This window comes from Trachurus japonicus, chromosome 14 (assembly GCF_045865225.1).
Source record: "Trachurus japonicus isolate A0001 chromosome 14, Traja_1.0".
Classification (NCBI taxonomy): Eukaryota; Metazoa; Chordata; class Actinopteri; order Carangiformes; family Carangidae; genus Trachurus; species Trachurus japonicus.
In genome coordinates this window covers 23,764,958-23,788,350 of record NC_140920.1, presented here as the reverse complement: position 1 = coordinate 23,788,350, position 23,393 = coordinate 23,764,958, and the positions used below count along the sequence as shown (strand labels likewise).

Below are 23,393 nucleotides of genomic sequence, written 5' to 3'. Positions count from 1 at the left end.
GACAACCATTATATGGACAAATACTGCTACGCGGACCCCCCCCGTAACTCAGAGAAGGAACGGAGGACTCTGAAAATTCCCCCAGCTCTTAGTCGACATGAGGGTGAGTAGATAATGAGTGAAATTTGAATTTTGGGTGAACTATCTCTTTAATAGCACAAAATACCCAACAGATTAAATAAGTTATGTTGCATCGCTTTAACCAGCAACTCTACACTGGATACTCTAGAAAAACTATTATGTCTACTACTACCACTACTTCTACTCATTCTACTGCTAGTATTATAGTAATAAGTGCACCATCTTTGTATCTTTGTGTACCCTGCCTGCACCTCTGCCTGCACCTCTGCCTGCACCTCTGCCTGCACCTCTGCCTGCACCTCTGCCTGCACCTCTGCCTGTACAGCTGCGTCACTGGCCCGTGGCTCTATGACGCGGTAAGATTGGTTTTCTCAGACACTGAGAGACCAGATTCAGTTGCGTTGTCGATCATGTTGGGCCCGCTCCGGCTGCCTGCTCCGGGCTCCCTGGTGGGCTGCTGCACGGTGAAAGGCCAGGGCGCGCTGGGCGGAGTTGGAGTGGTGGTCTGCTGCGGAGCGTCCGATTGGTTGAGAGGACAGCTGCTGGTGAAGCTCCTGCACAGCGCCCCCCAGTGCTGCTCGCACTGGCCGCGCAACCGCCGGCCCACCCACGACCTGACCTCGTCTCCACACTTCAACAGGAAGTTCACCAGCTCCACATACGGTCTGGCACGGGACACACACACACACACACACACACACACACACACACACACACATACACTTAGCTATATGTTGTCATGATTGCTAGGTGACCGGGGCCATTTCACTACAACAGTAGGTGACACGGTGTAAATCGTATGTTGGTTAGCGGTCTAACTCGGCTGTGAAGGGCCACACTTTCATAGGGCCCTGAATTAGGACAGTAACTGGGAGACAGCTCTCTTCCTCTAATTAACCCACAATATCACACATGTAGTAGTATATGTACTATATTGATATGGATATTTATGTAGTAAACATGATGAGTAGAAAGGGGTGAGTATTTTTTTTTTAAAGTGCATACTACTTCCTACTCCTTTTTTAAACTTGTGCACATTATGATTTGATGATTTATATATAAATATATATATATATATATATACAGTATATGCACAGCTGTGTGTTTTTTTTTTCATTTTAGGCACATATATTATATATTTTTTTCATTTTAGGCACATATATATATATATATGCACAGCTGAATATGTGTGGTTTTTTTTCATTTTAGGCACATTTGTTCGAAAATAAAATGATTTCAATTCAATTTAAAGGGACAACGAGGAGTTTCTATTCGGTTATAAAAAAGTCTCACGTTATTGTGGATGAATCTACGTTACCCACACTTGTTAATGGGCCCATTTTCGATAAATATATCGTTCTGTCTCTATCGTTATTTTGTTATTATTAGTGGTGGCGGAAATGCTGGGCGAGCCGACCAGCGTTTCCTTCGTGGCGAGTCATGAGAATAACGCCGCAGAATCACCGTTTATGGTCGGAACTACGACGGTATGTGAACCTCTTTGAACCTCTGACTTTAATTATTGATGAATGAAAACATGAGTCTGTCTTGCGCCGGTCAAAGAATTTTATGGTGTGCGCGGAGGCTCATAAATGTAGTGTGAAAACGCTTCGCTTTTCCAAAACTCCTCGTTGTCCCTTTAAACCACATATTTCCAACATGTTGAACTATTATATTTTTAATTTTTGATATTAATCCAGCTTTCATTTAATTACCTAATCTTGTTACCCTTTCTACTACAACAGTTTTAATCTGACTACTTATTAAACCTCTTCATTATATTTGCAAGTGAAGCTTACAGTAATTATCATGGGCCTGGAACTGAAGCAACGATATGTAAATCAGCCATTATGAACAATCATATGTCAAAATATCTTTGAAAAATGTTCATGGCACCACCATAATAAACATGTCTCCTGGTAAGAAAACTGAATGAACAGTTGTTACAACAGTAACACCACTGCTACCATTAGCCACCATAAGACTGGTTAAAGTGTTTATCACTGCTGAACTATAGGTCGGTGCTGCATCAGTGTGTCTCTCTCACCCCGGGGGAAACATCAGGTGGAACTGGACCAGATTGCCCATGGTGTCCATGTGGTCCCGTAGAGCCAGGCACAGCTGGTGTTTGGAGTAGCACTCTCTCTGGAGCGAGAACACCATCTCTTTGACCGCTGAGCAGCGGCGGCTCACGCAGCTGAAGCGCTGTCGAAGGCCCAGCGCCATGCACCGCAACGCATCCTTCACAAATGACTTGCCCTGGGAGGAAGAGGAGGAGAACAGCAGGAAAACAGCAGGAGTTTATAGTTGGCATTTAGCAAAGCAGCATTCAAAATGTCAAATTTGGCCTTGAGTGTAACTCTGCCCACTATTATGTCTCTACAGTGTAGGAAGAGATGCACGAAACCACTAAAAAGAGAGAAAAACAACTACAAAGCGATACAGAAAACAACCAATTAGATGTCTCTGTGTGGCTCCGTGCTCCTGTGTAGGAGGGAGAGGCAGAGGCCTATAGTCTCATAATATATTTGTGTTTACAGGGTACTAATTTAGAGAACTGTTAAATCTGCAAGCTTTTTTCAATTTAAATCTTGTTTTGAACAACTCTTTAGCTGCACTTTGTACAAAACATGGTGGCGTCCGTGACATGTCCCCTACTGGACATTCCCCACCAGTCTGTGACAACGATTGCCTTGAAGCCACATGACCAACGCCCCAACACACCTTTGAATTAAGGCCATAGACCATTTAACATGGTCTTTTTTTTTTTTTTTTTACACCCCTCTTATTTAAATGTCACCTGAGATGTGTTTTATCATGACCCTGACCGGATGAGCACAAGTCAAAAACTTGCCGGTCCAATAAAGTTCTTGTGTTTCAGGAGCTCTGACCTGGTTCAAGCTGTAACAGCATGACAGCATCTGCTCCAGTGGCCTACTTGTGAGATGACCCCCCTGTGTTAACTAGTCCTTAATGAGGCTGATGAGGGAGGAGTTAAGCTAAAAAGAGAATAAAAAGCCGAGCGGAGCAGCAGAGACGGATGATAATTCTCTATGGGTTTGTCACAATCCCCATTACACACCAACAGGCCATATGTACAGTTTGTATTACTAGAGAATAAACAACAGGGTTTCTGCAGGTACCAGCAAATCTAATGTAATGCTTTTTAATGCCATTCAAGGTATTAAGTTTAGCTAAATGTATTTAATGACTTTTAATACTTTTTAATGACCCGCGGAAACCCTGAAACGAGCTGGGATGGGCATTAGCGCGCTGTAACTTCAAGCATCAGTAATGTTGCCATGGTGACCTGTGCCTCCTATTGCATTTCATTAATAGATGTCACTTCATTGCACTATTGTTTATTAGTGTATAGAAGTGTATGATATATGTATATGTACCGAACATCACGCTGTGCCTGTCGGTGCTGGAGACGCTCGACCTGCATCTCTCCCTCCTGCACTTCTATTCTAGTAAAGTAGACAAGCTGTTCCCTCTCTCATTTCAGCTCCCCTCTCAGATTGTTCTGCAACTAGTGCCATGCATAACTATACACTGCTCCTTATATGACAAACATTCCTCGCAAATGACTCTAATGACTGAAGGGATTAGATGAAATGTGTTTTAAGTGTGTGGAATGAGGTCATACTCTCATGCTGGTCCTCCATACCTGCGAGTCGAAGCGCCCGGCGTTGTGCAGCAGGGTGAGACAGATGTGGTGCAACCCTTGGATGTCACAGGAGTTGTTGTTGAAACACTGAAACATCCCACAGCCGACGTCCCCTGAACTCACCAGGCAGCTCTGGATCTCCACTGAGAGGGACGGAGGTAGAGAGAGACAAGAGAGCTGTGAACTGCAGCACACATCAGGATGAGCCAATGTAACAGAGAGAAGCCAGTCAGTGTTTATTTTGGATTTTTTTTTTTTTTAGGTTATTTAAATAGCTGTGAGTTTGATGTTCTTGTACAGGGCGTCCTGTTGATTTCAGTTTTGCTTTCAGAGAGGTTTAACCTTACACACTGTCTGTACTTGACTCAGTCTTCACAGCACTGTGACAGAATACACTTTAAATCTGTGCCAAGCTTTCCAGGATATTACACACACGTATCAGATGAAAGTTGTTGACACAGAATTGTCTCCAGAGTGTGTTCCCCATAAAAGAAAGCAGCAGGGTTATGGCTGTAATCAAAGGGTTGGAGAACAGTAACCTTTTTATTTTGGGTACATTCTTTTTTTTCTGTGGTAGCAGGTCAAGTAGTTCACACACAGTCTGCACTGTGGTGGATGAGCTGAGACTCTGAGACTGTCCAGCATCAGTGATGGACAGTTTATTCTGCTCCTGGTCACAGTTAAAGCTCATTTAATAATCAATAATCTTCACAAATGTTACATGAAAAACATTTCCTCCCTCTCTGTCTGAGAACATTCTGTTCACTTCAGGCCACATGACATTGATCACGTTTTGTTTGGAGCTTTTTCTTTTCTTTTCTTTTTTTAGGTTAGACTAATGTTTAACCAGCACACTGTTATTGTGCTGCTGTTCGCCTTGTTGTGGGTTTTGTCGCCTCTTGATGTGGTGCAGCCTGCTGCAGGTCAGCTCCAGGCCGGAGGTTGCCGTCATGCACCGCCCTGCTGGTACGGAGGGAATGTGCTTGGACAGGATCGAGCCGCCGGAGCTGCGCATTGAATTACAAGCCACCAACCGAGCAGGAGAGGAGAGCAAACAAGAGAGGCGCGCTCTGCTGCCCGGCACGACACGACCCGGAACGGCACAGCCCGACGCACAGTTTAAACTGACTGACTGGCTGGCTGCACATAAGGCAATGAAGGAGTCCCCATGTGCAGGACACAAATGGGCCACCTGTCTTTACTGCAAACCTATGCAACTGTCAACACTGATATTTATAACTATTAATAGCCTATCAATAATCCAGCCGATTGACATGCAGGCTATGTGTTTTTGACGTTGAGCTATAATGCAGCTTCTCTTCTGTCAGATCCAGCATCATAAACAAGAGACAAAGTGATTCTCATTAAGGATAATCCAGTTCCTACACAAAACAAACTAGCCTTTAGACTTTTCAGTGTGGCAGCACTTTCAGACTCACTGTGAAAGATCCTGGTATCAGCTCTTTGCGTTATTCTGTCATTTCTTATAGAAGAAGTAACCAATCGCAGCTCAACATCACAGCACAGCGACTCGCTGCTCATCAATAACGAGTGAAACATCTGGACAGTGTTGTGTTGTCCCCTCCAGCTCACCTGTGCTCTGCGGAGAGAGCCGTCTCTTGGCCTGGCTCGCCTGCTTCTCCTGGACATCATGCGGATCCACGGTCAGCACCTGTTGACAGGCCAGCAGCAGGAAGAGCACAAAGACCAGCGCGGACAAGTTCACCGGCATGTCTGACGACGCTACCCGGGGCTCGGTGCTTCTCTGTTCGGCTTGCAGGCTGCTGCGGCGGCGGTGGCGGTGGCGGTGGTAGTGGGGGGAGTGTGGCCTTGCAGAGAGAGGGGGTCGCTGTACACAGCATGACCGCGGCATGAAGGGCTCTGATATAAAGCTGGACGGGAGGCGCGCGTTCACGACGAGGTGAGTGAAGGGAGCTCGTGTCTCCACCAATCACGGCGCAGCCTCGCGAGCGCGGCGCGCGGCAGACCGGAGCTAAAAGTTTATCATTGATGAGAGAAACCGAGAAGCGACCACGGCAGAGAGAAACCCACCGACTGATGTCCAGCTTCATACTCGTCCTCCTGTGTTAGATGGGTTATAGCCTATGTATCCAGCAATGGAGGACAGAGGCGCGAGGAGAGAAGTAGCCAAGAAAATAAATCCGATATTTATTAACTGTCCCAAAAAAAAGTAAAATAAAATGTTCTTATAAGGTCTTCCTGTTCCTCCGGAGCCTGCGGGGGTACGTGAAGGTCAACCACTCAAGACATCCACACTCAATTAACTCGCCAGCCAGCCAGCGTAGCCTGTGTGTGTGTGTGTGTGTGTGTGTGTGTGTGTGTGTGTGTGTGTGTGTGTGTGTGTGTGTGTGTGTGTGTGTGTGTGTGTGTGTGTGTGTGTGTGTCTTTGAGGGTTAGCAGCTGCCTTCTTGGCAGGGAGACGTGCAGCGCGGAACGTATTAAGCACCGGGACTGAAAGAGAGAGCGGCAGTATATGTGAAGAGGCTCAGGTTTGCTGAATTGTTCGAGTGCTGCATTCCTCTACTTTTTTCACATCGTGTCCGTCTAATGTACTTTCTATATAAATAGCCCATGTGGTGACTCTGCTTATACAAAATATCCGGTGGCTTCTAACTTGGCATGGTTAAACTAATTAGGAAACCACTTATTCATATTTTATTAATTAGATAAAAGTTCCTGACAGGAGAAAAATGGGTTGCCAGGTTGTAAAAAATTGCTTTGACCAGTCATATGAGCAACATGCTGACACTTTTGGCGGTAGGCTGTTTTTCCCACCCTGCTGAGCATCATACAGATGAATGTATTTTTGAAACCCAATTATGCTTCTTAAATTAAACTTTACACCAAAATGTTACAGTTCACCATGGGCAGTGTTATCTGAAGGTTAGACATTTTCACACAAAAACCCAACGCATTAACCTGGAACAAGACAGGAAGTCATTTAGATTCATCTTCTGAAGACCATGCAACAATCTGCTGGGCCTATAGAGAGCGTAAAACTGAGACAAATCTGGACCAAAATCCGTTTACCAGCCTGTTTATGGCTGCAGATTTGATCCTGTATTTATGACTTATAAACTTATCTCTGGGCAACAAATTGAATTGAAGGCAAGTGAACTTGTATTTGTCTAGGAAGACGTTTCGCCTCTTATCCAAGGGGCTTCATCAGTTCACAACACATCCGTCTGACTAGTCCTCACTCGTCTGACCATGACTTATAAACTTATAACCTATCAAGATCAGTAACAGCAAAAGTGAGCAAACATGAGCATGTGTTAACTACTAACATTAATAAATCAATGATTACTGACACAAACACTTAATAATTGGCCTGTAAATAACCTAAAAATCCATAACACATGGCTACTTCAAATTTTACTCTTTTTCATTTTACAAAAAGCATTGTCTTTATTTTATGAGGACCTTCACCAACATGATGTTTCACTTACAGAATCTACTCCTAACTATCACATTTAGCTGTATAAATCCAACCCCTACTCTAACCCTGACATAAACTTTAATCTGACCTCACCAATTGAAATGGTGAAGCCTGGTTGAAAGGTCCTGATTGTGATGCTTTAATTTGAATTTGAACTACAGGCAATGGGAATACTATTGATTCCCAATTCCTTATGATATGTCTCTTGTCAAAATGTGTCTTTTATTGATTGTTTTTTCATAATTTCTACCATTTTAATGCTTGATATTTGTTTCCAATTGGGTGTAATTTGAACTCTGAGATGTATTATATGAGCCTGTGTCTGTTTTGCATCATTATGGCACCCACGGGTTATAGATTCAGCTTGAAAGTGAGTTTGAATTCTGTTTTCTTCATCACAATGCGTTCAGATGTTGCAGCCTAGTTGTTGGTTGTATGTTTTGATTCATAACAACCATGACCTCTGGCCCTTGACATGCAGAAGGGGACAGGTCACAGTCATGTGATGTGACACCGGGACATTGGCATCTCCATGTGAGCCAAACAACCACCTCACTCCTCTCACTCCTCCTTGTAGTTTATACCCTGCATCCACAAGGCCTGTGGTGGACATGGTTGAGAACAAGTGTGTGCATGTTGCAGAGGGAGGTCAAGGTAGAAAGACAGGGTGTGTGTGTGTGTGTGTGTGTGTGTGTCAGTACAGGGGCCCAGTCGGGGATGACACACTCTTACAAGGACTAATGTTTGAATGTTTGGACATTGGTTCGAGGACTTTTTTTCTTTTCGCAACCTTTCCCGCTCCGTTCTGTCTCATCCCGCTTCAAAACAACATCCCATAGCTTCCCTAGCACAACCCCTGATGACCACCCACACATTGACCCTTCACCCCGACACAGAACATACACACAAACACTCAAACACAAGACTCACATGCCCAAAATGGCACACTAATGCACATAGACACGACTGTGCAAACAGCGCACATGCAGGACCCCCTGCACTCGTACGTGATCTGGTTGTAAACAACATTCTGCATATCTGTCTCTCTACGTGCGTGTGAATATAGATCAGATTCACAAGTATCTGCTCTGTGAGAATTGATCGAGGAGGAAGTATTGTTGTCACATTTGGGTTGATAAACTCTTAGCCTACATGTGATCTCTTCACTGTTTTGCTCCTACGTGTTCAGTCCGCTGTACGGCAAGATGTAAAACTTAGAACAATCTAAAGGACAATGTTGCTGGTTTGAAATGTTACAGATTTGCGACATTAGTAAAGGCTAAGGCTTTTACCTCCAGTGCAGTGATAGACAGTGTAATTTAATATGTATTAAAATCTGCTTTTTAACCAGTGAGTTAGTCAGAGTGACGTCTACTACACAAACACACAGGTGTGAATTAGAAAGTTAGCAAGTGTCATGTAAATGGTTATTTAGCATGGTGCTGCTTTTTTTCTTTCTTTTTTTATCTTCCTGGTCAACTTAAACAAATCTTAAAATTATAATTTACAAATTAATTAATTAAACTATTACATTTTTAATTCTGAAATTAGACAAACCTTGAAATAATTATAAATGAATATATCTATCCATCAATTCAATTTGTTCTAATCATCTGGTGCAACACTTACTACTGTGACTTCATGGATGACTATGACTTCTGACACACAAGTACACAAAAACAAAGAGCATTAGACTTCCAGACACACATACTCACAAAAAACACACACTCTGACACACATACTATGGATCAGTCTTCTGCCAAAACAAGTAGTGAATCGATAAAGTTACGCAATGTGTGATGACGCACACACAGACAGTCAGACTTGGACACGGCGTCTCTACAAACTGGTCCTTAAGGAATTTATAAACAGTTCTAAACATCTCAGACACTCAGACACAGGGGATTTACATATGGCCTCTAAAAGTCTGGTACTTTCTATACACAACACCGTTGAAGCATAGATGCACATATACATATTTGAAATAGTACAAATATATGTATACTTTTTTTTTCGGTGGGGAGGGCAGCGTCGGCTTTTTGCCTTTAATTGACCAGACAGTTTAGAAACTTTAGAGAGACAGAGAGGGGGGATGACATGCAGCAAATGGCGACTGGGGGAATCGAACCCGGGCTGCTGCAGTGAGGACTATAGGCTCTGTATATGGAGTGCCACTCAACTCAGTGAACTATACGATGCTCATTTTAATCAAACATCAATATGCACATCTCTGTAGAGCTGATGGTTGAGTGTTCTTCCAGCCTTCTGACATAACAGCCATCCTTGAGTTTGTTCATTTATTTGAGGTTGTTTACATCGCTGTATAGTGTTACTGTAGACCTGTTTCTTATATACACATATGTCATGTACTGTATGCAAGAGGCAGTGAACAAAACCACTGCAAGTGCTGGAGCTAAGAGTTTGGTCTCTTTCTGATTCTGCTTTAAAAAGGCCCACATGTGAGAACTGCCCCACCTAGTGGTGCTGTGTAGTGACGATGGGCCATGCTTTCTTTTCACTGCAGTAAACACACAAGGTTACTACAATCCTAAATGCAAATGGTAGAATAAGCAAACGTAAGACAGGAGTGGAACATATTGTCAATTGTTTTTAGTTAAGAAGATGTGATGAATAACAATACTACATACTGATACAATCACAACAAGATGAAAAATGATGCTCAACAAAATATATTGCAGGATCTTGTCTGTCCAGTTCTCCTGATTGTAAATCAAACAGTGCACTAATTTCATCAGTCTGAATCCGTGTAGGTAGAGGTTAAAATGTAGGTATTCCACACGTTGTTAGTGGGAAATGTCGGCAAATGTCTTCATGTACATGAGCGCCCTGAGGGGAAAATCAGCATTACATGATATACAAAGCTCCAAAATGAAAATCCAATGTATCCCATATAAAAAAAGCCAGTGATCAAAAGATTCAAAAGTATTAATCCAGATTTGTGCCATGCAGTGCAGTGACCGTGCATCTCCTCGGCTGTAACCTCGAGCAGCACAGACGTCTCCTCACTCTAGGCCTTGCAAATAACAACGTCCTCTTCTTGTGTGATGCTGCACCTTTCCAAAGGCTAACATAGCCAAACAACATTGTGAGCTGATGAGCCTGTGTGCCTACAGCAAAAGAGAAAATACAGATTTCTTTGCTGTATTTCCAAACATCCTTGTTGTTGACTTTTTAAAACAGACCTCAGGGGGTTTTAGGCCCAGAGGGACACGGGGCCTCCTGAGCGTCTATCTGCTCAGGTGGTGCAGAGTTAGAGCATAAGGCGCTCTCCTCTCTCCTGTCCCCTGACAGGAAGTCATGGATAGCAGTCTCTATGTGAGGCCGGAAAGTGTGGTTCATTTTTGGGTCCACGACCTGTGTGATGATCCTGTCCACACCAGACTCCAACATGCCTGATCTAAAAAATACAATACAAACAGGAGTTACACTTCACAACAACAACAAAGTACTGTTATTTGACTTGACAGTCATGAACTCTATGACAATGTAACACTGTATAACTTCATTTTACCGTGACCTTACTTAGGTAAACCTCAGACATCCATATGTTTTTCTTCTTTTCTGTCTTTGTTTGAACATTAAGCTCCAAATCTGGTGTACTGGTCAGAAACTGTTCCCACTATACAGTGAAATGTAATCAAGTCAAAGCCTAAATGCAGAACTCACTGAACAACACTTTGCCTGAGTCCGTTCCTCATCTGGTTCTTGTTGATGGACGGGTTCCAGTCTTGTGTGCTCAGCTGCGACGTGACGAAGTTGTCCACTTTCTGTCGCAGGTTCTGGTAGGCAGGCTGGCAGCAGGGACAGAGACAGCAAAGGAAACTGCATCAACACAACCTGTCCTACAGTAATAACACTGTAATAGCGCACATTAGCTAACTGCCTGTTTGCATTTTCCGTTACCTGAAGTGCATAGCAAGAGAAAAGAGCACAACTAAATGTATAACTTACATGCTTCCCAATTCATTACAACAGGTAACGGTAAACAACATGTCAACACTGGCTAGCATTAGCTTGAAGTCTGGCTAAAGTTAGCTGCCCACCTTCGTATCAACGTCGGCTAGACAGTCCCGCCGGAACTCGTCAAAAAGCCCCCGGTTCTTCAGATGCTCCACGATCATACCGATCAGCTGCGGGTCGCCCGGAGGAAGGTTAGCGGCGCCCGCGTTAACACTCCCGGTTCCCTCCGCCATGGCAACCCGGAGATCTGCGACTGGACGCTGCGGGCTACATGGAGAGCTAGCTCGGCTAGGACGTTTGCGCTGCCTCGGGGTGCGGTCGATTCGTCCTCCGCCTGACAAACGGCGGGCGGAGTGATCGTTTTGTCTCTCCGGCAGGGGTGAAACGGTAGAAGCTGTACTACAAATCGAATGTACATGTTCTCATCACGCATGCGCACTCTGAATGTGTCACCGGAAGTACTTCATTCAAGTGTCGTAGCGGACTGGTGGTGAAACAGAGGCAGGCTGTGAAATAACGCTAACTGTGAAGTGTACATAGGTTTTTAAAACCACACTCTCTAAAACAGAGCTTTGTGTTCTGTGTTTAGCGCTTCAGACGGAGCTAATCTGTCTCTTTAGCCCTCGCTGACCTCTGTTTGCCAACACTATTCTTCTACAAGGTAATGCTAACAAGCTATGTAGCATGTGTGTTTACTATATTGCTTTGGCCACAGGCCACATTGTTGAATCACACTCAGTTTTACAGTTCAGTTTGTTCATGAGATGTTTCACCTTGTCTAGAAATGCAGAGAAAAGAGAGACCAGAGCTCTTTATTCTAACTTATGATAATAGGAAACAAGTCATTGCACATACATTATAAAGCTTTACACTGCAAACCATTTCTGAAATATTAGGTAGGAAATGTTAGTTGAATTATGAAGTGTTATATATATATATAACACTTCTTGTGTAACACTAAAGAAATACACAACATATGTTCAAGGTATAGCCTAACTGTTCTGTGCGTGCTGAAACATGAGGTTAGCTGACCCGGGTAATTAAATAATAATGTCACATTCTCGTTGCAGATGAGTGATGACACTAAAGCTAACAGGGAGTTCATGGAGCAGCTGCGTATGCAGGAGCTCTACGGCCAGAGAAAGGAGGATGGCTCCGACCCCTTCACCTACACTGACCCAGAGGACGGGACTGTTTATGACTGGGACCCTGAAAAGAAGGCCTGGTTCCCTAAAGTATGACCTCTCTTTACCACTCTGATTTCTTTAATTACATCACATCTTATTGAATCCCTAAAGCGCTGGGATTTCGATCCTTCTTCTTTTGTCATTCTGTCTTTAGTACAACAGTACCATGCAAGAGATTTAGAGTAAAGTGAGATTGCTTTTCAGCATAGTGACATGAATATTTCCATTGTATGACTTGTCACTGCAGGTCACTACAGCAAACAGGCAGTCTGTCGTCATGTCTGTTGTGGTCTGTTCTCATAAAGCCGTCTTTGAACACTTACAGTGTCAAAGTGCAACTTAAATACATCATTAGACACTAGACAGTTATAATTTTCTCAAAGTCCTTATTGTCCAGAGGAAATGGTGGTGTCCTACAGCTCTTCTCTTTCATGTTGAGTTTACACAGTGAGGTTCACTGTGTAATGACCAGAGGATATACTATACCAAAGCAACAATAGTGTATTCAAAATTGTTTAAAGACCCCCTCCCATGAGAATCATGTTTTTCGTGCTTTTCACATGTTCCTGTGGCATTTTTCTTGTGTTAGAGCACATATCAGCAGAAAAGGAAGTGCAAAATTGCATTTCTGAGTTTTTCTGCCTTCAAATTGCTGTGAACCAATGGCAGACGCAAACTGGCCGTTTCAAGGAGACTGGAGCTGACGTGTCACAGCTCCAGGGGAGGGCACTAGTGCTACAAGCTCCCGCCCCGCTCTGCATCTGGCTCAGAGGTGAAAGGCTTGACAGCTCGGTTTAGCTGTCAAGGTATAACGGGTATAGCTCACCTGGTAGAGCAGCTTGCACCGTGAGCAAGGACTATGTTCCAGTCTGGGATGGAATCCCAGTGTGGAGTTTTACGCTAAACGTGCTGAATCTGTAATTGTACAATGTCCAGCTGTCAGCGAGCGGGGGGTGGGGTGCGAGGAGGTGGCTGGGCGGGTGCAGAGCAGCGCAGTCTGCGCCCACCCTCCAGAGGCGCATTGCTAATGTGCATTGCTAATGAGCTGGTTTTAAAATGACCAAAAAGGGTCGCGTGCGGGAGGGGGACTTTAAGATGTCTCCATTATACCAGCCACATCATGGGTGATGCAAATACATTCAATGTAAAGAGAATGTCATTTCTGTTAATTTTATGGACAATGTTTATACTAATTTGTTAAGTTTTTGTGTAATTCATTAATTCTAAGAAGTTATAATTTCTATGAAATGAACCAAACCAGGTCAGAGTTACTTTCTTTTTTTTGATCAAGGTCTTTTTTATTTTTCAAATATAACAAACACAAGAAATACAATTCACACATGGAACAAACAAGATTAGTTCCTGTCCAAACAAACAAACTTCCCGTGCCCCCCACCCACTTGTACTGGAACCCAAGAAAATTTCAATACATCCAGATTGACACATACACAGACTAGGTGAATAAAAAAGAAGACTATAACGAAGTGAAAATGAAGAAGAAAAAAACAAAAACATACATTTGGGTTACATAGATATGTTAATAGCTGCCGTGCCTTCCACAAAGGAGATAAATGGCTGCCAAATGACATAGAATTTTCTAGTGGTCCCTCTTACAGTATATCTAATTTTACTGGTCAGAGTTACTTTACTGTTAAGTTGACTTGTATTATTTTCTTAGATAACAGAGGACTTCATCGCAGCATACCAGGCCAACTATGGTTTCACTCAGGAAGGGAAACCAGATGCAAACAATGCAGCGGAGAGCAGCGCCAGCCCTGCAGCTCCCAAACCAGACAGCAAGCCTTCAGAAAGTCAAAAAGCAGCAGATGCCTCCCAGAATCCGAACCCAGAGCACCAAGAGGCTCTGGTTAAAGACGCAAAGCAGAAAGGAGAGAAGAGGAAAGCAGAGCCAGGTAGCATGACATCCATAACTCTAAAGCTCTAAAAACAGTGTCTGTTTCTGTTTACACATCAGATGTATACGTGTATATTTAACATATTGTGAAATGCATCCTTTGACAAAAGCCTTTTCCTTCTTTTCTGTGCACGTAGGATGGTTTGATATTGATGACACCAAAAACACAAACGTATATGTGTCAGGTTGGTATCGCTTACATTCTTTTAATTGTCACTGAGACAGCTGTTCAAAGAGTTGCTAACTTTTTCTCTTCTGGTCCCTCCCCAGGTCTGCCCCCTGACATCAGTACTGAAGAGTTTGCCGAACTGATGTCCAAATGTGGCATTGTGATGCGTGACCCCATCACAGAAGAGTACAAGGTGAAACTGTACAAGGACAAAGAAGGGAACCTGAAGGGGGATGGCCTCTGCTGCTACCTCAAGGTCAGTTTACCCTCTGGTTTGATATGAAGTTTATGTAACGATATAATATATAAAATATTTGTGGAAACATTGTCAAGAACAGACACACAGCTAAAACATTACTTTCTTTATCATATTATTTTCTGCAGAAGGAGTCGGTGGCATTGGCTATGCGCCTGATTGACGAGTCAGAGGTCAGAGGTTACAGACTCCATGTGGAAGCAGCGCGGTTTGAACTAAAGGGCCAGTACGACGCCAGTAAGAAAAAGAAGAAGAGCAAAGACTACAGGAAGAAGATGCAGCAGCAACAGAAGTAAAACTTCTGCTTCTTACTTGTTATTTTTTACTTAACCTTCCACTTCCAACAATGCTGAACTTGATTAAGAGAAACACACGGTGGATCATTTCTGTCTTGTCTCTGTGTCTTTGTGTCTGTAGGCAGTTGGACTGGAGACCGGAGAAGAAAGGAGAAGTGAGGAAGAGGCATGAGAAAGTTGTCATCATTAGAAACATGTTCCATCCCAGTGATTTTGAGGTGCAGAGAGCAACAAACATCAACATACATGGACACACACACAAATTTGTCCATTGTGAGTATTGATCTCTTTTGCTTTTTCCAGGAGGACCCACTGGTGTTGAATGAGTATCGTGAAGATCTGCGGACGGAGTGTGAGAAGTTCGGAGAGGTCAAGAAGGTCATCCTCTTTGATGTGAGTTTAATGTCAGTGGTTGTGTTTCAAAGTCCAAATAGAACCAATCTGTACTTTTCTATCCATCTGTGACATTTCTAAAGAGTTGGTATGTGCTGATGTTTGTGCTGCAGAGACATCCAGACGGTGTGGCGTCCATCGCATTCAAGGAGCCCGAGCAGGCCGACGCATGTATCTCGTCATTTAACGGTCGCTGGTTCGGAGGAAGGCAGCTCGCCGCTCAGCTCTGGGATGGAACAACAGACTACCAGGTAAACCAACTGCAAGTGTCATAGATATTTGGAGATTTAAAAACTCTCAGTGGATTCTACTAATGAACGTCTGTGCACTGATCTCTAGCAGTAATCCTCAGTCAGAGTTCCCACTTGTCCTGGAAAACCTAGAAAACCTGGAATATGGTTGACGAATTTTCCAGTCATGGAAAACACATGGAAAAAAGTCAGATGTCCTGGAAAATAATTTATCACTCTGTGACATCAGCTACCAGAGCTAGATTTAACCTTTCCAGACCCCACCGAGGATTTATTTTCCAAAAAGTGTCTAGTGAGAAAACAAAGACTTTGAGTTGATGAGTGTTTCCAGTATTGGACCATATGTTTGCGTTGTTCTATGAGAAATTTGTCATAATTTCTAAGCATGTAGAGATTAAGATCTAAGAGATTACATTTTTCAATTTATGAGATTATTTCATAAATTAGAGCTGTAGACTGCACACCTTAAAATCAAATAATGGGGGTGAGAAAGGAATAAACATTGAGACAAACTGGTTAAATGTACGAAATTGAGTACAACTGTCGAAAAGAACGCTTCTCCAAAGAATGAATGGGACAGGGGATGTATTAGTGTGTGGCGTGATAACATGTCTGTCAGACTGTAGCCGTGAAAATGTCCTAGAAAAGTCCTGGATAATAGGTATAATTTGTTCTGTGGCTCAGGAGCAGCTCAGACAAGTCAGAAAAAATAAATTCAACGATATTTAACCGGCTAGATTTTTCAGGAGTCATGTGATTTCTTTCTGCGCAGGTGGAGGAGACCGCGCGGGAGCGAGAGGAGCGACTCAAGGGTTGGTCGACTTTCCTGGACACAGGCGAAAAAACTCAGCAGAACGACAGCGCGGCCAAACCGGCAGAGACGGGCGCCGCCGCAGAACCCACAGAGACCTCCAACGCCACAGAGGTCAAACAGCAGCCGGAAACAGAACCGCAGTCCTCACAGCAACAGGAGCAGGAAGTGGACTCTACAGACAGCAGCATGGCAGGAAGTGACGAGGAGGAGGAGGAGGAGGAGGCAGCGTAGACACTGGCATGCACGTCTGTTGGTCTCCATGGCAACCAATCAGGACAATCGTGCTTGAAGGTGAACTGCAGCAAGTCTGTGTTGATGAGAGATGGAGGAACTTGAGCTGTTTTGTACTGTAGAAAAATAGAAAAAAAAAAAGAAAATCAGATTTTTGTCTGTTCTATTTTCATCATTTTGGTGTACATCAGGATACGCCCTGCACTTCACAATATGGCTGTTCCTTAAATACAGAGGTTTCCCTTTATTTCAGCGCATCAGTTTATTTCTGTATTGTATAAAATATAATTGAACTGAGAAACATAACTGACACAGAGTCTGTGTTGGAATTGAATTGTAGAACATTTTCAGCGTCTGTTCTTATTACATTTATTTTAAATAACAATAATTCACTCTGATTTGTGCTTTCTCTCTAATGTTGAAGTCATATTGTTATTGTCTAAACTTTTTTTTTTTTTTTTTGCAATCAGGCTTTTCAAGTTTTTTCACTTTTCATATTTCTGAACAGATAACAGGAAGCTCCTGAAACAAAGGTTCACAGAAGGTGATCAATTCACAAGAAAATCGAGAACTGTGATAAAACAGAACTGCTAATGGTAAAATTTCCCCAAGTGTTGGTACAAACACCTCGAGAACACCCATATAAAATATACATGTAATCAAAATCCAAAACTACTTTAAAAACATGCCAACCACCATTTCATTGCTCATTTCGGTCAGATTGTTGATCAACAGAAGATCAACTATCTAAAAGAATAATAAATAATCCCATTATTGAGACAAAAGATACCCTTTCTATTGTTAAATGCATAATTATTATACATTTTATACATTTTACACATGATTATAAAAGAAATCTTCAACACCAAGTGTCCAGTATGCAGATTTCTTTAGGGTTGACCAGTGTCACATGTTAGGAATTTTTGACATGTTGATGTTTGGAGGAGGGAGAGGGCTGAAAGAAAAGAATAAGAGAAAAGAAAGGGAGAAGAAGATGAAGACAAAGAAGGATAATGGAAGAATAGAGGAATAAGAACCCCCCAACTCCCCCTTTCCACTTTCTAATATAAATAATATAATAAAATATTAAGATATATGAATACAACTATACATATCAATAGATATATTACAATATAATAATACAAATATAAATAAATAAATATTTTTAAAAAATTGTCACTTATTTTGAAATAGCAAAAATACATACAAGTCACAGCATGCACCTGAATGATGAAAGCTGTATTGAGAGGAATAAAACTACAGTTCACACAGTGATGTTCATTTCCAGTAGTTACATGTATGGTTTAATTCAGATGGATATGACATAGAGACATAATGAGCTGGAGGAAGAAATCTCAAAATGTGGGTGTTGATTGTCCAAAATATGAAAACAGCTGAATAGAAAAAATTCAGGAAACATTTCACACAGCAATCACACATGGGATTTTGATGAAGTGTTTAGATTACAGAAATTCTTTACATTGAAAAGAAACATTTAGGGCTGGATTTACAATCACATTGACATTGAAAAATAAAATAAGACAATAATGAGAAGTAAATCCATAAAATAATAATTTCATATCGACCTCTAACTTGAAAATAGGCTATACTAAATATTTGATATTTAAATATCACTGCAGCTGATACCACTCATACATTTGAGATCTACCTCCCTCCAGTGGTAATACGTCAGCACTGCAAGTGTTTGAATGAGTGTCTATTGGTCTGAGGTCCCGAGTGAAGATTTCATTCAATCTATAACTGCTCCTCCCAAAAAATGGTTGATAGATGTGATCCTGAATCGTGAAGTAGGAACAAAACCACCACACTGAGGGAGTCAGAAGGAGGCTGGAGAACTTGTCCCAGGTCTGAGAACTGAACCCAGAACCTTTTTGCTGCAGGAAGTGTTGCTGTGTTGCCCACATACAAAGTTGTTAAGTACTAAATCCAGTCATTTTGATTCATTTCTACCATTTTCATGACTCCTGCTGCTTTTTTTTTTTAGTGCACACTTATTGTGTGGTTGAAACAGAATCAAAATCAGAAATTGGTTCTATTACTGAGTACGTTTTTCAATATACAACAAGTTCGCTTTTATGCAAAAACAGTAGTAGACCCTATCCCTAACCCTCACGCCATAACACCATGAAAGGAAACAGATCAAAGATAAAAACAAATAAGTATGGTAATGCTTTAATATAAATACAACAGTTTAACAATGAAGCACAGTAAAATATATGAAAAAAGCTCTAATACATCCATATGCAAATATTTCAAATACCAGCCTCAGTTGTATTTGTGTGCGTTTTAATCCCAGTTAGATTGTTTGTTGTTTCCCTTATTTTACATTGAATTATTGTGGAGGTTTTTCACATTGATCTACAGAAAGGTGTTCACTGCTTCTTCCACCACTGTGTCATTTTCAAAACATCACGTCAAAACAGACAATACAAACATTTTGTAATGACAGCAGTTTTCTTATCATATATACAAACACGCACACTGTTTGTCTTTTACACACACACCAACAACTCCCAGCTAATGACCTGCTCATAAAACCCCTGTAGAGTGTGTTATCACCACTAGATAGCACTGTAATCCTGCTGTTCCCCTTAGCGGTTGGTGAATCGAACTCTCACATCTAGTAGATCTCATAGTTATGTCACATTAGGACCAGAGCAGGGCTGAAGCCTGTTTGAAACCAACAATATATTCATTATAAACATGTTGCACTTTCCTGCTGTTTTGGTCGTTTGAACAGTAAATTCACCATTACTTGTTTTACCTGGTAGAAATACACTTCCTGAGTATTACTTACAAAGTAACTGTACATTTACTAAAGAACTACACTCTTAAGTACAATCTTGAGGTACCTGCACCCTGTTTAAATATTGATATTTTATTTTATTTTATTCTTCTTCTTCACAATATTGAATTATTATTTAAAGTATAATTAAAAGATGAGAATAATCCTACATCAAACTAGCTTGTATACTATTAAGTAGTTGAAATCAGCCCTGTCTATTAACCTACACATAAATGTGTAGTTTATGAAAATGATGCTCCAAATTTGAATGTGATTTTGGTAAATTTATTATATTTATTATTAATTATATGTATGTATGTGTTTCAGTAAAATGGGAATGCAGGGATTTCTCTCATCTGTTGAGGTGTTGCTGCTTAAATGTAATGAACAGCCTAGAGAGCTTCTCCCAGATTACTGCCTTTTCAAATCAATTGAAGACAATTTTGATGCAAAGCAAATTTAAAAACACAGATTAGAAACAACCCTTTCTACAGGCCTTGCAGATTGTGTTAATCAATATTCAGTATTTCACTCAATCAGAAGATGTAGTGCGCAATCAACCTCCTGGGTGCATTTATATTTGCAGTGGCTCTGGCTGTAGCTGAATGTGCTGCAGTCTTGACCAGCTCTTCCTTGTAAATGAGATCCCTAATCCCAGTGGTACTAACCTGGATAAATAAAGTCTTAAAACACCCACAAAGCATGCAATGTGTAAATGGGTGTATGTGGTACAGGCAGTTCAGCTGAGCCAAGAACACAATACGTGATTTTGAACACTGTGTTCTCAGTTTTCCAATAAACTGTGACTGCAACATAGTTTAGAAGTAATGCAGCAATATTGTATGAGTCAACAAGGAGGTGCAGACAGAGAAAGATATGGGATAAGAGCAGAAACAGAGAAGGAAATGGACAGAGCATGTGAGGGGAGGGTCTGTGTGTGTGTGTGTGTGTGTGTGTGTGTGTGTGTGTGTGTGTGTGTGTGTGTGTGTGTGTGTGTGTGTGTGTGTGTGTGTGTGTGTGTATGCACTCTCTGTTCCCTGGAGTCCACCCTGGAGATCGCTTGGGAAAAAGACCTCTAGGTCTGTCTGAGGTCTGACTAGCAGCCAAGAAAAGCAAGACTAAAATAGAGGGGGAAGGAGAGAGAAAGAGAGAGGGAGAAAGAAAGAGAGAGATGGAAGATGGAGAGGGCGTGAGAGGAAGGAGGAGCCAAAGAGATGGAGAAAGAGTGTGGACAAAGAGCTTTGTATCCAAGTAGAAAATGTATGGAAAATAAAGACATTCACATGGTGTCTCTCTCTCTCTTTCTCCTTCTCTCCCTTTCTCCCTCACACACACACACACACACACTCTGCTGATTGGAACCACATGTTGACAAACGGAGAGAATAATGGGAAACTGTGAAATGTTTGATTTGTTTTCCCTCTTTGTTGCGCTGGGATGGAGAGTGGGCGAGATGTCGGGGGTGGAAGGTGTCCGTGACGATAGATGATGATCAGCCATGGGAAATTCCAGCGAGTAGACGTGTCCCTGCATAGACAGGTCCGGTCCATTAACAGCATGCACAAAGCAAGGGGTGAGGCTGTGGGAGTGGGATGAAGGGAGGCGGGGGGGACTTCCACTGTGTGTGAACTAGGAACTTGAACAGTGGGGGTGACCCAAAAGTCAGCACATATAATGTAAATGCTGGTTCTGCCAGTAGCCTACGACTGCTGACCAGTCAAGTTACTCATCTGCAGCTCTGTCTTTCCCACGCACACATAAATAACACACTTTTACTGTTTCTCTGCAACAAACACAAAAGCATCTGTTTTTTTAATAGGCAGATTCAATTAACCGTTTATGAGCAGGCAACGCAACACCTGTGTATTTGGCATCAGTGCGGACAAAGACATCTCAAGGACACACATCTGTAAACAGCAGGTCCCATATAGACTACGGTAAGACCACCTTGTGATGCAACTGAATGAGAAAGGAGCATGGGAAATCTACGTAGCGATTCATTTTCCTTTCCCTTTGGATCCTTGTTGCAGCCGTGACTGATGAGGCAGGACAGGCTGAAGAACAGCACCTGCACATGACAGCAGATATGCACTAGAAGCCAGGGTGTGTGTGTATGTGTGTGTGTGTGCGTTCCAGGGATACACAGAAAGGAAGTTTTGGCCACTTTCACTCTGTCTCCCTAATAACAGAAAAATGCATAGAGGGAAAATTGGAGGAAGAGCAGGGGAAGTGAGTGGGAGAGGTGAGGGCGAAGCCAGGCTGATTTGCTGCAGATGCTGCAGTCTCCTGGGAAAATGACATAAGATTGATCCTTTATGGAAACAGGAGTGTGTTTATGGGTTTACTGGTGTCTTCCATGTTTAAACCGAACTGCGGCCAGCTGGAGAGGCCAACGGTAGCTTCACAGTGACAGAGCTGAGTCTTTGGGAGTTGCACAAAGATGGGATGAGCGATGAGGCCTAATGCTCCTGGTGCCCTCCTCAGCTAGGCAGCTTTAGTTTCGTCATCCTCATTGTTGCCTTTGGTCTCTTGGGGTGCTCTCCTGGAGGGGAGCGTGCTCTCATTCTCTACTTGGTTTTCAAAGCTATAACTTATTCCAACATCACTGCAGAGCGTGATATTGATTGAACGCTTCGTTTCCAATGCAAACATACACATTTAAGTAGAACCTCATTAAACAAAACACTGACATATCGTCCAGAGTTTGTATCCAGCTTTTGCAAATTAGCTGTGCAGCATTGGGTGATTACTCTTAGCTTTTCACATATAAGTAGTCATGTGATTCAGTCTTATACATTTAATATTGATTATGAGGTCTAAGGACAGACATAAAGTTCTTCTCATTATAGGACCAGATGTATGCAAACCTTATGAAAGTATCTCTACATGGGGATGAACTATGTCGGCACAATTAAGAAGTGAGGAAATGTCAACTCTTTTTGGATGTGCGCATGGTGTCGACCGTTTATTTCAGCCATGTGAATGTTGTTTAGAGTCATGACCGCTTCTTTCTTTCTCTCTTGCTGTGTGCTGCAGTCTCCCATGGGAAGACTGCTGCTGTATCCTGTTTGTCGGATGTATGCCTTTGTATGCTTTTTACACAGAACCAGCACAACACAAAACTGTCTGTTGTCACTCCGGAGGACGTAGCGTTGCACGAATCCCTTGGAGAACTTAACCTGAACCCAGAAAAACAAAAAACAAATTTTAACTCTATATTATACGGATTTGTCCCTATAATGTGATTAATACAAGTCACATACTGTAATCTGCACATGTACAATAAATCCACAGTCACTTGGACACAACAAGTTTTAGTAATGTGAAAATGGTCTTTCTAGTTCACCTTTGGGCCAGTTCATTAGTTTTTCTTGCCCCTAGTCTTAAAATGTGGCCAACAGCATTAATTTACAAAATGCCGAGTCCACAGATTTAATGGGCCATATTTTAATTAATATTTTCCTCATCAAGTCAGTATTAAATACAAGCAGAGAGCTAATCCAAGAGCTGTAACCACTTGGCGCTGGATATCTGAGCACTACAACAGTGTCTCTGTTTCTCCTGTGAGTTGGAATCATAACTCTGACTCTCATTATGTCTCCTCTGCTTTAACACTACGCCTCGGGCCCTCGGTTGTTATTTTAAATCTTTGCTAATTGTCAGACTTTGGCTTGGTTCCTCTCCATCAGCTCATGAAATCCAGTTCATGGTGAGTTTTACTGGCTGGCGATATCAATGTATTGAGGGCATGCTTGTGTAAATAGAGTGAAGTCACATGCAGGGATCGTTTCCACTTTCCTTTACATGAATAATATTATTGTAAACTATCTGTGACCTAACCTTTTCTGCCATAACTTTCCTCCTGAATAGAAACACATGTGGT

The 23,393-nt window shown here is 42.2% G+C and overlaps 2 protein-coding genes across 2 annotated transcripts; one reads left to right on the top strand and one right to left on the bottom strand.

Annotated features, from left to right (window-relative positions):
• Positions 1 to 155: 155 nt before the first annotated feature.
• Positions 156 to 11,535, bottom strand: LOC146974777 (uncharacterized). Its single transcript, XM_085798950.1, has 8 exons — positions 11,276 to 11,535; positions 10,899 to 11,023; positions 10,419 to 10,629; positions 5,345 to 5,693; positions 3,752 to 3,894; positions 2,129 to 2,340; positions 405 to 746; positions 156 to 344 (listed from the first exon to the last, which is right to left on the bottom strand). Exons 1-7 carry the CDS (start codon positions 11,423 to 11,425, stop codon positions 428 to 430), a joined length of 1,509 nt encoding a protein of 502 aa, XP_085655076.1. The 5' UTR covers positions 11,426 to 11,535; the 3' UTR covers positions 156 to 344; positions 405 to 427.
• A 116-nt stretch (positions 11,536 to 11,651) lies between these two features.
• On the top strand, positions 11,652 to 17,400 carry htatsf1 (HIV-1 Tat specific factor 1). The gene is made up of 10 exons (XM_085798416.1): positions 11,652 to 11,853; positions 12,263 to 12,427; positions 14,058 to 14,292; positions 14,432 to 14,479; positions 14,565 to 14,719; positions 14,848 to 15,011; positions 15,137 to 15,233; positions 15,319 to 15,408; positions 15,522 to 15,659; positions 16,432 to 17,400. Exons 2-10 carry the CDS (start codon positions 12,263 to 12,265, stop codon positions 16,702 to 16,704), a joined length of 1,365 nt encoding a protein of 454 aa, XP_085654542.1. The 5' UTR covers positions 11,652 to 11,853; the 3' UTR covers positions 16,705 to 17,400.
• The last annotated feature ends 5,993 nt before the right edge of the window (positions 17,401 to 23,393 follow it).

Coding starts and splice junctions, on each gene's coding strand:
- LOC146974777 (XM_085798950.1), bottom strand. CDS start 11,425: ATGGCGGAGGGAACCGGGAGTGTTAACGCGGGCGCCGCTAACCTTCCT. Junction 11,024..11,275: donor TAGCCGACGTTGATACGAAG/GTGGGCAGCTAA, acceptor CCCTGCTGCCAG/CCTGCCTACCAGAACCTGCG. Junction 2,341..3,751: donor CCGGGCGCTTCGACTCGCAG/GTATGGAGGACC, acceptor TCTTCCTCCCAG/GGCAAGTCATTTGTGAAGGA.
- htatsf1 (XM_085798416.1), top strand. CDS start 12,263: ATGAGTGATGACACTAAAGCTAACAGGGAGTTCATGGAGCAGCTGCGT. Junction 14,720..14,847: donor GCCTCTGCTGCTACCTCAAG/GTCAGTTTACCC, acceptor TATTTTCTGCAG/AAGGAGTCGGTGGCATTGGC. Junction 15,234..15,318: donor TCCATCCCAGTGATTTTGAG/GTGCAGAGAGCA, acceptor TGCTTTTTCCAG/GAGGACCCACTGGTGTTGAA.